At 39.6% G+C, this 16,405-nt stretch overlaps 1 protein-coding gene across 4 annotated transcripts in view; it reads right to left on the reverse strand.

The window, feature by feature from the left end:
- Positions 1–1,496: 1,496 nt before the first annotated feature.
- LOC119734281 (ribonuclease 3-like) overlaps positions 1,497–16,405 on the reverse strand; it is a 32,526-nt gene continuing 17,617 nt past the window's right edge. For all 4 annotated transcript variants that reach the window (XM_038207687.1, XM_038207686.1, XM_038207689.1 and 1 more), the window contains 14 exons: positions 15,215–15,353; positions 14,722–14,783; positions 14,392–14,450; positions 13,467–13,566; positions 12,156–12,374; positions 11,151–11,204; positions 10,097–10,200; positions 9,138–9,243; positions 8,334–8,481; positions 6,906–6,988; positions 6,425–6,528; positions 4,572–4,664; positions 3,710–3,756; positions 1,497–2,931 (listed from right to left, as the gene is read on the reverse strand). In XM_038207687.1, the coding sequence (XP_038063615.1) occupies positions 2,825–2,931; positions 3,710–3,756; positions 4,572–4,664; positions 6,425–6,528; positions 6,906–6,988; positions 8,334–8,481; positions 9,138–9,243; positions 10,097–10,200; positions 11,151–11,204; positions 12,156–12,374; positions 13,467–13,566; positions 14,392–14,450; positions 14,722–14,783; positions 15,215–15,353 (1,425 nt within the window). In that variant the 3' untranslated portion in view covers positions 1,497–2,824. The remainder of the gene's footprint in view (positions 2,932–3,709; positions 3,757–4,571; positions 4,665–6,424; positions 6,529–6,905; positions 6,989–8,333; positions 8,482–9,137; positions 9,244–10,096; positions 10,201–11,150; positions 11,205–12,155; positions 12,375–13,466; positions 13,567–14,391; positions 14,451–14,721; positions 14,784–15,214; positions 15,354–16,405) is intronic.

Raw genomic sequence — 16,405 nt, forward strand, 5'->3', positions numbered from 1 at the left:
AAAAGCAACAGTCTTCTTAAGACTATCAAGAACAACCTACAAACCAAATTTCAAGTTCCTAAGTAAAGTATTTCTGAAGTTATCGCGTTGACAAAATTTCTATTGTTTAAGCATATTGACCTTGACTTTTAACCTGTCGGCCCCAAAAGCAATAGGCTTCCTAAAACTACCAAGAACAACCCATAAACCAAATTTCAAGTTCCTAAGTAAAGTATTTCTTCAAGATTTTTATTGTTTTAGCAATAGAGTGACCTTGACCTTTGACCTGTCGGCCTCAAAATCAATAGGGTTCTTAAGAATACCAAGAACAATCCACAAACCAAATTTCAAGTTCCTAAGTAAAGTATTTCTCAAGTTATTGTGCTGACAAGAGTTAACCTAACCAAAACATAACACACACGGACACCCACGTTTGTTTATGGTGTAAATCAAGGATTTTCTTTTGTTCCACCTCTCTTTTCCTGTGTACTTCAACTTTTTCGCAACAGCTCTCATTGGTTTTGTATGCGTTTTCTACTCGAGGTCGTCCTCGATTTGGTTCCTGTCCTCGATTCACCGATGATGTTGCACGTGTGTGTCCTCGATTTACACCATAAACAAATGCAGACATACACACACACAGAAGGAATACGCTATCGCAATATCCCCTTCTGGCTTACAGCCAGGCGGATAAAAAGGGATGCCCTTATCCATCTCAGACTAAATGCTGCTCTTGCACAGCATTCTGCATTTATGTTGGCAACTGCGACAGAATTCAAATGAAATTTCAAACACATTCATTACTAGGTACACACTTGGTAGGAGGTGTTTATTTAACCAGGGGCAGGACGAGTGTGCATAATGAATGCCTCAATTAATCAAAGCCAGTCAACCACGCGACACACGTCTACAAAGCTTATCTGCACCTCAATGGCAAGGATTCAAGGGCATTCCAGTATTGAAACACACATTGTCTGCCACTCAAACATGAGGTTTTACAGAAACTGAGATAGGATAAAGTCTACAAATGGTTCTCAACAATGATGAGTTCGGGCGATTCACAATGCAGTGCGCCACCATAAGTTTGCCACAGAGAGTTCATTTTTTCCAATGCATTGTGGGAGATGGTAGACAAATTCGCAGCGTGGGACATTTTGAAATTGTTCGTTTTTTTCCGGTCAGTAGTTTCATAAGCATATGATTCGAGTATATGTTTGCCCTTTTCTTTTCTTCGTATCAATATGGTGATTTTTGATAAGGCAGCAGAACGTTATGCCCAAATCTATAACGAATTAGCTCAAATTGTCTACTGACACTCATTCAAATGGGCCATGTTTTGTTGACCGTAAACTTGAAAAGTTGACTCTCCATGGCAAACTCTTGGCGGTACACTGCATTGTGAATCGCCCGAATTAGACAAGAAAAAAAGTTCAGATTTGTTTTGTTTCAGTTATGTATTGAGATTTATAAAGATCTTCCCCTGCCCCCCCCCCCCCCCCCCCCCCCCCCCAGTCTATGTGATTGACCCTGGCCCTGGCGAAGCCGACCATGGTGTATAAAACGTAAACAGATTCGGTGATTAATTATGCAACTAGACTGTGTATGACCTCAAGAAACTGACCAATCAGCAGGCGCCTTCTATACGCGCGTAATGCAAGCTCCCCACATGTGTAAACATCACACCCACGAGTAGCATTTTGTACAAATTGTTGCATTACAAAAATACGGCATCGAAATTGACCAATCACAATCTTAGTCCTGATTATGGAATGAAATGATATCACACAAGCTTAGATATATCAGACGTTAGACAGGAGACTTGGTTCCGTGGATAACAGGTGATACTCAGACTACCCCCCCCCCCCACAAACTCCACCCCAAAAATATTTTCTCATTTTGAGTCATCTTCAAAATAGCACACAGATTAAAACAAACATAATCTCAAGACAAATAAATAAATTATTGGGAAAAATTACACTCCTTTTTGCCAAAACTCATCGCCGACTTTCCACTTCCGAGAGTTTTAGCTTGTAAAACATGCCCAACACACATTGAACGACTGCTTACAAGAATGACGGAATTATCTAAGAGTGCTGAGGGTGGTCACGTGACCAACATTAACCAAAACAACTTGTAGTTGTGAAAAGAAAAGTCTCTAATTACGTAACATCTTAAGGTTGTCAACAGACGAAATGCAGAAATGCTATTAACACAATGTACAAATTGATAAAATATCACATTTAACATTGTAAAAGACACATATCTGAACATTTCAAGGCATTCAAATAATAATAAAAAATAATAACCATAACAATATTGTAATCTCTGATAAGAAGATCTGCCCGTCTACTGAGCAGTATGTGTTTTGCCATAGGTGGAGGGCACGTATGTTTGGGTGCGCGTGTCTGAAATGTATCAAAGACGTCCGTCCCTTCATGAAAACAGAAATTTCACTTATTCTACTTTAACGCCCTTGAAAATGCAAAATGCAATTATTGAGATGCCCCTGATACAGCATTATTAAGACGTTACGCAGGTTTTGCTTCTCAAAGCAAGTCAGAATGGTTCAGAGTGGTTTTTCAACGTAAGCTAAAAAAACCTCGAAACTTAACAAAAATGTCGTTTTTGACATACCCGTCCCTTTGTAAAAACGGTGACGTTGTGATTGATTTGTGAGGAATAAGTGATTGACTTATGATGACTTGTGATTGATTTGTAAGGACTTGTGATTGACATGGCTACATCGACAGCAACTAACTGTAAAAGCTTTTCAAGTTGTGACGATCCGCTGTGACATTTACCTTGTAAAAACCTTGTTTTCTATACAGAATCCCTGCCGAGATGATCAAATCTTATTTGATCGTGGTCTGTGACGACTTCCTCTGTCTTTGGCCTCTTGGCTGTACCTCCGCTCAACCACCATGCGTTGATGGTGAAGTTGGGGGAAATTATCTGCAGACAGAAATAAGGAAGAAGAAAAAACATGATAAACTATTTATCTACCACTGTTTTCATCTTTTTGGGGGACAAATTTCTTCTCAACTTAAGAAATCAAAGAAGGAAGAGAGAAGGCTTCGGAAAGACCTCCTTTTATGCAAAAACAATGCTTTGACTTTATACTTAAATGCAATGTTTTATTTCATGCACCACCTGGTTTTTGAGGCATAACTAATTTAAATCCTGCGCATATCACTGCCTATTTAAAACACAGTGTACCGCACATGTTGTCAAAAACTCACAACTTTATTTCATAATCTACAAGATAATATTACTGGGCTCACTTATTGTTGGTATGGACTTCAACCGAATACCAATTAGTGCCTAATTAGCCCATTAAAAAGACCCCATGTTCACTATTCTATTGTAATAATGTATTCATTTCTGCTGCGTATATCACTGCGTCTTGGGCTACAGTAGTGCAGTGAAAATTGGGTCACTTTAACAGGCTCATTAGGCACTAGTTAGTGTTCGGCTGAAGCCCATACCAAAACTAATTGTTCCCAGTAAAAATTATCTCGTAGATTATGAAATAAAATTGTGAGTTTTTTTACAACATGAGCGGTACAAAAATAGGCAGTGATGAACGCAGTTACAAAGAATGCATTTTGATAGTGCAGTAAAAATTGGCTCCCTTTAACGGGCTAATTAGGCACTAAGTAGTATTCGGCTGCAGCCTTTACCAAAATTAATTGAGCCCAGTTACATGATGTCGTAGATTATTTTGACTTACAATTCTGCAATGCATCCCTAGCTGCCTCCATCTGTGCATCTTGAGTGCTACAAGAAATTAATCCAAGAACAAAAGGAATCTATCAATCATCTTTTTTTTTTCATTCAAGAAAAAATGGTTACATATGCAGTAATTTTTTTCCAATGAGAATCTAAGGTAATTCAACACAGATAAGTTACATCTAGATGAAAGTTACGCCATAGGTATCAAGTATGAAAAGAAAATGCAAATTTCCAAAACCAGTTCAATGTATGAAGTGCGTAAACATGTGAACAATAGTACAGTGATACGCCGCTATAATGAACACCGCTATAACGAACATTTGGCTATAACGAACACCCCCTTTGGCTCCTGAAATAGCAAATTCTATAACATCACATGCACAATCACTATAACGAATGACCACTACAAGGAACATTTTTTTATGGACCCCATGGCGTTTGTTAAAACGGCGTTCTACTGCGTAGTAGTAAAAGTCTGTCACGAGCCAATATAATCCATCAGGCCAGCATTTATCTCCGGTTTCCTTGGCATGAAATGACTGAGAATAATTATATTCCCCCCTGGATGGGATGCTAGTCCATCACAGGCTACTCCCCAGCTAATGCCGGTACCCATTTATACTCCTGGGTGGAGAGAGGCAAGTGGGGATGAAGTGGCTTGCCCAAGGACACAACATATGGCCAGCAGCTGGATTCGAACCCCTGACCCTCTGATCATGAGTCACGAACCCTAACCACAATAACTTAGAAACATTTGCTCAAAAAAATTTGATCCATGATGATGATGCAGTGAAAATTAGAACCAAATTTCTAACAGTCTTTCTGAATTTTTGAATTTTATTAAATCAATTCTAGCTTACTTTGAAGCACACCCCGTGCCTAATCTTTTATCTCTGAAGTAAACCGCCACGTTGTAGACACGGTTATTGGTGGGACCATGCTGACTGATGACCCTGTGGAAGATAATAACAAATTAATAGATACGATTGACACTTCATCAGGCTCCCTAGCTCAGTGGTCAAGTGGCAAGACCTCTAGACTAGTACCGTAATTTTCGGAATATAAGCCGCCCGGCGTATAAGCCGCAGCGCACCAAAAATCTTCAGAATAAGATTCAGGCGTCAACGTATAAGCCGCACCATCGTATAAGCCGCACAATTTAGCCGTACACAAAACCGCACTATTGTATAAGCCGCACTATTGTAGGTTAAGCACCGCCGCCGTAAACAGGGCGAGCGGGACACACACGCATCAGCAGTCACACTCACGGTCGGCATTGTCGGCACATCGCCACAGACAGATTATTGTGTTGAGTTTCTAGCAAGTTTTGATAGCGGCACAATGGAATGCAACACCCTTAATGACAATCCGAATACGGTTTGAATGAAATGGGTGTTTGGGTTTTCTTTTCAAAGGGTGATTGGAGCGGGATTCAAACAGATACCTATTTACTGGCAGGGCTTTTCTTGATGATGTGCATTTTACCATGGAGGGGTTATATTTGAAAACGAAGAGGTACCCATTTTTTCCCAGAGAAACGTGAGACAACTAATTATTGTACAGTGTTGTCACTTTTCTTTCATTTAATTCTTTTATTAGGATGTCACACAAGAACTATCGCGGTGCGAATGACCATATCTCTTTTTTGGCTTTTTGGTAGCCCTGAAAAGGACTGTTTGTTTTTATCTGTCTTTGGTTGAACTTTCAAGCAGCTGGTCGTGGGTTCGACTCCCACTCGAGAATGCTTGTGAGTATATTCTTGCAAACTGTCGAACAGCACTGCAAGTAACTTGAACACAGCCCGAGATCAATAGCAGTTCAAATAGGTATTCCAAAGAGTATTTCAAGAAAGATCTCATCATTTCGTATTCATCTCTGGCATAAATTTCCAAAAATAATAATAATGATAATAATTACCGAAAATGGGACCATAGGGAGACATTCCCATAAACTTAAAAGTGCCCTAACCCAATATTCCCTGGTCCTTTTCCCACGAATTTCGGTATTTTTACTAATAAGACCACGAGCAACAAATATAACCCGATTGCGACGGTAAAATTTTGCCTCTAAAGGGGGGCTGTGGAATTAGGGAGACGTGAAACGTCTCCCTAATGACCGGTGTCTCCCTATTGTCGAAGAAATTACGATAACGTGTCTCCCTAATGGTACATTTGTAGTTTTAATAATTACCGAATAATGGGTCACATGGGCGACATTCCCATAAACTTGTGCACAAAATTTTTCCAAACCCCACTTTTCCCTTATCCTACCCCCAGAAATGTTGGTATATTTTATGTTTTGACCTTGAGCAATCGATCAAGCCTATTTGCGACAGTAAAATTAGGGAGACATTGAAATATCTGCCTAATGTCCGGTGTCTACCTAGGGTATAATTTATGATGACAAAATGGCTCCATTAACAGGTGTAATGCGGTGCTTATATAGTGCTTTATACCTTCAGGTTCAGGTTTCAGAGTGCTTTGCAATTATTATCCCTGTTCATCAGGAAGGAGACCATTTTTCTGCAGCAGCTCGAGATCAGCACAATTTGGTCTCTACCTTCACAGATACCCATTTATTCTCCTTGGTGGAGAGAGACAATTGTGGTAAAGTGTCTTGCCCAAGAACACAAGCACCATGTTCCTGGCAGGGTTCGAACCCACGTCCCACAGCACATGAGTCGAACACCATAACCACTGGACCACAGACTTACTTGTACTGGGGTACGTCTGGTTCCTTGCCTTCTGTTCTGAGTGTCAGGCAGCATTGCTGTAGCTGTGACTTGGCATCATTCCAGTGCTGACTATAGATGAAATCCTAAGCAAATGACCAATGATTAACAAGTATTAGGATGACTGAAATAACAGATTTCTCTGTTGTTCAGAAATGAACGAAAGTAAACAGTACTTGTTGTTGTAGACTTTATATCAGCTGTTAAACATTCTTAAGAGTTTGGTTGAAATCATGTTAAAGAAAGTCAAAAACAAAATACCAAATGTTGCATTTTGGACACACTGCATTCACATGGCAATCATTACATCCTCAGCTAAGATATAAACCATACAGCAATGAAGTTGGGTCTTGTACTCTAGCTTATCATCAGATCATGAAAAACAACACACAGAATGATGTCTTCGGAGGAAACTTGATAAATGAAAGTCCATCATCGAGAGCTAGAAACAATTTAATCTTACCTTGAGCCTAGGGAAGAAGCAAACTTGACAGAAGACGGTAACTGCCTCAATTCCCTGATCCACGTACATAGCACCAACAAAAGCTGTGAAAGGCAAGTTAGTAAAACCAATAAATCTGTGTTGTAGGGCTCGAGTCCAGGACTCGGACTCGTCGGACTCGAGTCACATTTTTCGTTACTCAACCCGAGTCACATTTGAAAATGACTCAGACTTGGACTCGGACTCGACCATGATGACTCGGACTCATGCTTGGTGACTCGTGACTCGAGTCGCATATTTTCATCAAAAGAAAAACATAACGTTACGTATTTGTGCGACAGACGTAGCACTGTTTTTACTCCATAGACAAGGCGCCACGGAAATTGTATCCAAGGGTTGCATACGCACGCCTAGCACCTGCACGACAATCACCAGGGCCCGGTGTCATGCCAAAAAGTGTCTGGTGCCAAAGAGTGTCACGTGAACAACTAAGAACCAGTGACTCGTGACTCGTGACTCCAGGCAGGCTTGTGACTCGGGACTCGGACTCGAGGCTTGTGACTCGGGACTCAGACTCGAGGCTTGTGACTCGAGACTTGGACTCGGCGTTGGTGACTTGACTACAAAACTGCTTAAAAACATGTTCTTTAATTTCATCACTGACAAAAGAGACTCATTATGATGCCAAAGAAATCTAAAAAAAGAAAATTGACAAATGTAGTTGCGGAACATTTTGTATGTTGAAAATTTGGGTGCCTGTTTAATTTGTCATTTACCAGCAAAATAAAAATGTATAAGTATATAATTCAGGAACTTTTCTGTGTTATTTTATAGCAAACCTGAACAATTCTAAAAAAACGCTATAAACCCATAATCATCTCTTCCATTTCACAGCATATTTCTACACGTGTTTTATTTTTTTTTAAAGTATACAAATTTCAGTTAAAATTCAATCAACATAAATGCCAACTAAGTATGTGACGTTAACAAGTTTAAGTGAAAAAATTCTAAATCCGTTTACGAATTTCCAAAATGTTTAAACGAAACCCGAATATTCAAAAAAGGAATCTACGCTCACGTCGGTAAAACATACATAGCACAAAAAATCTATGATGTTTTCAAACTTATTTAATTTACAAAACCTTAAAAGCACCACACTGCTTGATTACATTTGGGGTATATGTAGTTCAGTTTTACTTTTTCAGTGACTGCCCGCTATTTATTATGTAAATCATCGTTGATTTATCATGTCAATCTCACTGGTCTGCAGACGTAACGGGAAGGTGTCAGCCTTTGTAAAATGGCTAAACGTTTATATGGTATTCAAAATATTTGCAAAAAGTTTACGAAATTAAACGCAAAGTCACGTCCTTAGTGAAAACCCTAAAAAAAAAAATTTCGTTGACAATGGAAAGGATGTCAAGGAAATCTTGAAGATTAACGACCCACCTTCCAGAAGATCAGCTAGGAGTTTGGTTGGTAGAGGACCACCGTCTTCTAGAGTACGATTCTTAGCGTCAATGATGTAAGTTGACATGCCTAGATCGGAGGCTACAGTGGCCTGGGTCTTGTTGTTGACTAAAGAGCTACGCAAAAGCTAGACGAGAAACAAACGAAGACATATTCATTGACTGATTGGCAGCTGGATTAAATGACATGATTTTATGAATTATCCATCCAAGAATTGGTTTTAAAGACAAATGTGATGCGATCAAGCTAAATGAGTCGTTTGTCGGGAATTTTCATTTGGAGGTTCAGGACAAAATGGGGCCACTTCATCACATCACATCTCTTGGTGTTCCGACTTCCATAATTTCTGAACTAAAGATGGTATCAGCTTGCGGTTTTCACATCAGTAATGCTGAGATTTTGCTCTTTTCAAATCTGTAAAAACAAAATTGACCAGGGTCGACAAATGACTCATTTAGCTTGATCGCATCACAAATGTGCCATGAAGATTTGATACATCAAACAGCCAGAAGGGTGGACAGACGCAGTGATACATAGACACATAGATACCCTCTTGATAATAAAGGAAGTATCTTTACAGATACTTTATTAGACAGCCTGACAAACACAATGATACACAGACAGATGACCTTCGAGGTAGTTGGGGAAGTGTTTGTACAGACAGGTTGACAGACAGCCAGACAAACAGAGTGATACACAGACACAGACATGCTGATTAGGAAAGTCTCCATACACCTATATTAACAGACAGCCTGACAAACACAGTGATACACAGATACTCACAGACAAGTGCCCCTCGTGATGATTAGGGAAGTGTTTGTACAAGTAGCTGGAGGTGATGAGTTGTAGTACAGTGTCACCCAGGAACTCCATTCTCTGATTGTGGCCTCTGCAATAGACAAGCAAATCAATAAAATCACTGACATTTATTCATATCAACTATTAGTAACGTTGACTCTGTACAAGATCTGTAGAGGATTTTGCTAAGGCTACTCACAAGAGCCACTCAAATTCATCTGATGGAACAGACAAAATAAAGATATCTATGGGTGCGTTCGAGGACCTCACCCGGATCGACTCGGGTTAGCCCCGTGTCATCCGATTAGCTCTGATGTCATTCTTGGAGCTCACCCGGGTCAGCCACCACAGACCCTGCTCGTAGAGCAGAGTCAGTGGTGGAAATACGTCACACGCATACGCTGTTCATTCCAAAAAAAGGACAAATATGGTGGCCGACAGCGGCTAAGCTCAAGTGGACCCAAAAAATCAACTTTATTTTTGCGACTTTAAAGCCTACAATTCCAGCCCCGACTTTGTTACTTTTTGCGACTGACGGAAAAGCAATAAATCTCAAAGTAAGAATCAGTCTGAAAAAGGGTGTTTTGTCTTTGGCAACAGCCACGGCTACGTGCGTCACGTGAGGATCGTAATGGCCTGTGGTTGAGCGTTCGGTTAACCCGGCTGTCGTGGCTAAGCCGTCTGCCTTTACCCAAGTCGATGCGGGTGAGCTACTCGAATGCACCCACTGTAAATAAGTGAGCAGATACATGTGCCCGGAGTCCAAAATGTAGAGATCACAGTGTCAGTGAAATCCTATAGCTGCATTTCTGTTTTCTTTTCATTACTTGATTCAAGTGCATTTTACTGCATAATATAATCTAGATGTCGGAAGATCAGTTATTATTGCTCAAGTGAGAGGCTGAAGATGTGAGAGGCTGAAAATTGGAGAATCTTGTCCGTACCTTGTCAGGTTGGTGTAGCTCATTGTTCGCTGTGTGAAAGCTCTGGCCAGCAAACGGATGTGTCTGAACTTGATTCCTGTTGACTCCTCAAACTTATGCAACATCTACAACAACAAAAGTTTAGAAATAAACGAAGATAAATATAAAAATAGAACTAGCCAACTAGCATAATTTTTACATAAAAATGCATCAGAGACAAAGTCTTTAACCCAATAGCACCTGTACTACATTGTATTACATTGTATTTATTCACTGGAGAATCAATACAAGCATAGAGTGCTCGGGTGTTTTTTTTTCGGTGCTACAGTAATAGGCAGGGTGGTTTGTGGCACTATAGTGACTAAAAGGGTACATTGATCATAATGTAGAGGTTGTCTTAAAACACTTTTCATAAATATCTGAGACAGTCTACACATTCCTATTGGTCGAGAGCCCGTCACGTGGCTGGTTGTTTTAAATGGTTGATAAAACACCGGCTACCTGGTTTTAAACACTTTCCCAGTGTCAGATGAAATTTGGACTCCAGTGAAATCCGAACCCTTTTGCCCTTTTATTAGCTGAGCGTTCACAATCTTCACTTAGGCACGCGGAATACTACCAATGAGTCCATAATTCATAGTCCTAAATTTACACAACACCAGCACCGCTACGCCACAGCACCACAGCGCGCAGTACGCGACACGCGCACACAAGTGTTCATATAAGGATATGTTTATGCTACTTGTGAGCAGCACATTCCATAACATAGCTAGAGGGGTGTTTCACAAAACATGAAGTAAATCTGTTGAACAAAATTGTTTGAAATTTCTAATTTGTGACTTGTTTCGACATTTTGACCATAAGGTATTTATGAATGGGATTAAATATGTGCTTGGCCGGTATTAAACAAGTACGTTTAAAACCAGCTGGGGGCCTGGTAATGTCCCTTGCCATAATTGTTTAAAACCGGCCAAGCACATATTTATTCCGCTAATATAATACCTGACGATTGCTTCAAAAAGCCAAAGATGGCAAGTAGAGTACTTATTTTTTTATTTAAGATGTTTTGACATACCTGTAAAATGCTCGAGTACTGAATCATATGTCGGTCACCTTGAGGAAACTCAAGCTGTGTAAACGAAGGAAGACAACGGCGATTCAAAAAACAGGCAAACTCTCCTGACTGTGACAGCCACCAAGGATAAGTTCTGCTATTATAAAGAGGTCATGAGTTAGTTTCATCTCTTGAAGATTTCTTCTTACTTGCCTTCGGAAAAAATTCCGCCCACTGTGCCCCTAACCCAACATGGAGGCGAGCAAATCTTCTTGATAGAAAAACAGCCAAACTTTCCTTCAATATTTTATAACTAACCACATATTCTTAAAGGTACAGTAGATCATTTGTCATTTGTGCATTTACTACTTTGAAGCAACAAAAGTGCTCAAAATCTAAATACGGGTGCTTAACAACTAACCTGATGAAGTTTTAGCTCTGTGAATGCTGTATATGCCAAGAAAACAATACTGTAGGATCTCAGTTTCAATTCAAACGTTGCTGAGTCATGTTTTGAATTGTGCCCGAAACCAACATCCGGGACACATTCTCATTCAGCCAAATAGAGCTACGCAATGTCACGCACTGAACCGACAAATAATAGCAACCGCGCACGCACGTGCGTCCTGTCATCTCATGTCAACGCTTGCTCGCACCCATGCACGGATTTGCCACATTCCAAACCAACTACTAATGGAAATTTCCAAAATGCATCAGTTGACGCATCTTTGGAAATGGTCTTCATTTATTGATTTCTTCAAAATGACAGCATCCCAGAAAGATTCATTTCACAGGGAGATTATTGCCAATAGTAACTTCAAACCAACAATAACTTCGTCAGTTACATTTATATAGCTGCAAATGATCTACTCTACCGTAAATGAAGTTATAAAAGAATACATACCGTCATACTCTAAGAGGTTTTGTTTATAATTTGAACAACCAAAAATGAAAAGTTATTGGAAGTCGCTACTCTGTACTTTTACACAATTGACATCCTTTGGTATTCCATAATTCTCCCCCTACCTGGAGAGGGTGTTTAGGATGCTGCATCCAGATTCTTCTCAGCTTCTCCGAATCAAACAAGAGGTTACAGAAGATGCGTCTGACGACCGTGATATCTCCTTCTAGATACAGCGCCCCCATCAGAGCCTCCAGGCAGTTGGCCAGAGCGTGCTTCAGGTCTGAGCTACGACACAGGTCCGGTCCGTGGGCGTACAACAGGAAACGCTCCAGTTCCAATTTCTAACAACACACGCAAAAAAGAACACCCTTTATCTGAAATGAGGTGTATTTCTTATTCCTTACACCTTTGTTTTTCACTACTTGTTTATAGAACCAAAGTTAAAAAAGACTTTATAATGCGTTGCAGAATTTTATGGCAAGCACCATGAGCACTCATCTGTGGGGGACACCGGCACTTTATTACAAGTTTTCTTCATTCATTCATTACGGTTTTAAAAATCATAAACTAGAGGCGGTATTAAAGCCAGAGTCCATCATTTGCAGCTATCCAAAAAGTAACTGGCGTAATTATTGTTGAAAAACATACTTAGTAGAAAGATAGTAAAGGGACTAAACTCCGTGAAATCTTTCTTTCTGGCAAGCTGTCATTTTGAAGAAATCAACAAAAGAAGGCCTTTCCAAGGGTGTTTCTTAGCCATCGTAGGAAATTCAAATCAGGAGTTTGTTTTGTTATTCGGCGAAGCACGCGCAAGCATTGGCACGACGCGCGTGCAAGCATTGGCACGACGCACACGCGTGCACAGTTGCTTTAATTCCTCGGTTCAGCGCGCCACACACCGTAGCTGCAATCGGCTCAGTGAGAACGTGTCTCGTACGCTGAATTCAGGCCCAATTCAAAACATGATTCAGCAACTTTTGATTTGAAATCGAGATCCTACAATGTCGTTTTTCTCGAAATATACAGCTAAAGCTGAGCTGAAACTTCATCAGGTTAGTTGTTCAGCACCCTTCTTTAGATTTTGAGCACTTTTGTTGCTTCAAACGAACAAAATGCACGAATTACAAATGATGGACTATACCTTTAAGTTTTCCATTGATATCTAGGATGCATTTCTCAGGTTATGCATCACCGAGTCCTATTGCTTTGAAAATGGTATTTGAATACATACTTGGAAAGCTCACTGCCCCTAGTTTATGATAAAATTATAATAATGGTTATTAAGTTAATAGTTTCTTCATATTACCCCTTAGTATTGGGGTTACCTTTTTTTGGGGGGGGGGCACCCTGTATGACAAACCAGAGGACTAGGTGATAGCTCTTTGTCTGTCTGTTTGTGACACTGTTTGTGTATCTGTCTATTTTCACCTCACCTTGGCTAAGACAGCCAGATGTTGATTCTGTACTATTGCCTGTCTGTATGTTGCCAAACCGCCCTCCTCAAGATGTGGGAACAGGTAATACAGGTGAGTGCTACAAAAACAAACAAATAGATAAATAAAATGTTGCGACGAATTTTCTGAGTGGAATAAGACTGGAAAATCATCACAACTTGTGTTATTTTACCTTAGGTAAATATTTATAACATGTCTGGGGACTGCGACTGCGTATTTTACGCAGTCGGATTTGAATGATTTTAATTTTTATTACTTGTGTATATTTTGTTGTGATTTACCTTTTTAATGTATCTTTCACACGATGTAATTCTCTGTAATTTTAATATATAACAATTTTTCATGTGTGTAAAGTAAACTGCAATTCGGCCTTATTGCTGTGAAAGTTTAATAAAATTAACCATTAATAATAATAATAATAATAATAAATCAATAAGTCAATGTTTATAGTTTGTCAAAAGCAAAAATGAATTTGGTAAATTGCAAAAACTATTCATAAAATGGAATTTGCGGCGGGGTGATGTAAATCAATATTAGGTTTTGCCCTTCACTGACGTATAAACACTGTATATACTCAGTGTGTTACCTCCTGAGTGAAAGGTGGAAAAAAATCACTCGGGTGGGACTCGAACCCACGACCTCCTGCTTTCTAGTGCACAAATGAAAATACACATCACAGAACCAGATCAAGGAAGCAGATCTGATACATTTTTACAAGCTTTATATAAGCCGGCAAGTTATCATATTTTTCTCTTATAAAACCAAGACAAATGAGGGTTACATTCAGAAATCTTTGGTGATCTTTTGACAAATTCTAGTCTCTCACAATGGTGAATTTTTAATTCAGACATCACAACGGAGTTTTAGAAAGGATGATGACTATTTTCAGAAATCTTTTCCTGACCTTGTGACAAATTCTACAACAGCATCACCCAGGAACTCCAGTCTCTCGTAATGATGAATGTGGGAGGATAGTTCCTCAGGAGCCGCCATCTCAGACATGATCTTAATCAATGTATTGATACCTGTCAATATAACCAAATTAGAAATATGCTGATTTATTGATCAGACCCAATAAGGGGCGTGGTCAATGATGAATGTGGGAGGACAGTTCATCGGGGCGGCCATCTAAGACATGATCTTAATCAATGTATTGATACCTGTCAATATAACAAAATTAGAAATATGCTGATTTATTGATCAGACCCAATAAGGGGCGTGGTCAATGGTGAATGTGGGAGGATAGTTCCTCAGGAGCCGCCATCTCAGACATGATCTTAATCAATGTATTGATACCTGTCAATATAACCAAATTAGAAATATGCTGATTTATTGATCAGACACAATAAGGGGCGTGGTCAATGATGAATGTGAGAGGGTATTTTCTCAACATGATACTTTGTAATAAATGAATTAATCATGAAATCGATCTTTTGGATTCAAACTCCAGATACAAACCAATAAGAACAAATTGAAACAATATTCTAACTGAGGCGGAAGGATAGATATGTCATAGCAAGCTACAGTAGTAGGATTCGAACCCCCGACCCTTACCTTTCTTTCTGGATCTCTCTACTTATTTCTTCTTATCTCCATAGTCAGGTTGCCGTATTCCACAGTTATACAGTGAGTTACGTACGTGGTCTGGATTCATGCCATAGGTCAGGCGATAGGATGGATGTGTCATAGCAAGCTACAGTAGTAGGATTCAAACCCCTGACCCTTACCTTTCTTTCTTGATCTCTCTACTTGTTTCTTCTTATCTCCGTAGTCAGGTTGTCGTATTCCACAGTTATACAGTGAGTTACGTACATGGTCTGGATTCATGCCATAGGTCAGGCGGTAGGACGGGTGTGTCATAGCATGCTGAAACAGAAATGATAAAAATGTGCAAGATTGCGATGTTTAACAACCTCAAACTTTGGTTTCAAATAAAATCGTCACAATACAAGCAGAGTGTGTGGAATTGATCAAATTGAAGAAAATGACACTTAAAGGTTTGCATGGTAGATATGAACAAAGAATGGACACATTGCGGTAACACCATGTGAATAATATCTCTTTGTGAGTTGTGTGGTTCTGAGAAGAACCAGTTGGTTTAACTGGACGTTTCGAACAGTGTGCTCTGTTCGTCTTCAGGAGACAGCCGGACTCTTGCTGGTGTATGGGATTGAGTAGTGGAGGCTTGGATTGAAGACACTTGCAGGAAATCAAGCACTACTTCCAAATACAATCTAAATAATCTTTCAGAATCTCGGTTAGAATCTGTATATTTTACATTAGGACGAAGAAACTAATAACACTCTCACGTCATGGGCGTCGCCAGGATTTTTTTCTAGAGGGGGCAAATCACATTTCCCCAAAAAAATCCTTTCTCAAGTATAATATTCTCAATTTATCATTTTTTTAAGGGTGGGCGGGGACATTTGCCCACCCTACCCCCACTGACACCCCTGTGGATGCCCATTTTGTAAAATGTGTATTACAGGGGTGTGATTGGACAAAAATGAAAAATCCACGAACTTCGGTTGACATGTAATATACATGTACATGTATTATTGTACATGTACTTGTATAGATGTACATGTATACATATGCATGCACGTATGTCCATATATAGGCCTAGGGCATGTACATTTTATGTACTGTAATTTCTGTAATGTTAGCAAATTTTGTCGCTTCAGTAAAGAAAACAAATGGGGGAAAAATTAAGAAAAAACGTCTGGTCATTAAATAATATAATCCATATGTGATTGATTCATAAAGGCTTTTTGTGTGATGTTATTACTTTTGCATGTTGCAGAGAGAAACGATTCACACAAAACAATATGAACGGTGCTGAAAAAGTTTAATCTTACTTTAAACTCCAGTCCCAGGCTTCCAAAACATTTTTGAAATTTTGTGTTGGTGGTGGCTAT

This window comes from Patiria miniata, unplaced genomic scaffold, assembly GCF_015706575.1.
Source record: "Patiria miniata isolate m_02_andy unplaced genomic scaffold, ASM1570657v1 HiC_scaffold_27, whole genome shotgun sequence".
In the NCBI taxonomy this organism is placed as follows: Eukaryota; Metazoa; Echinodermata; class Asteroidea; order Valvatida; family Asterinidae; genus Patiria; species Patiria miniata.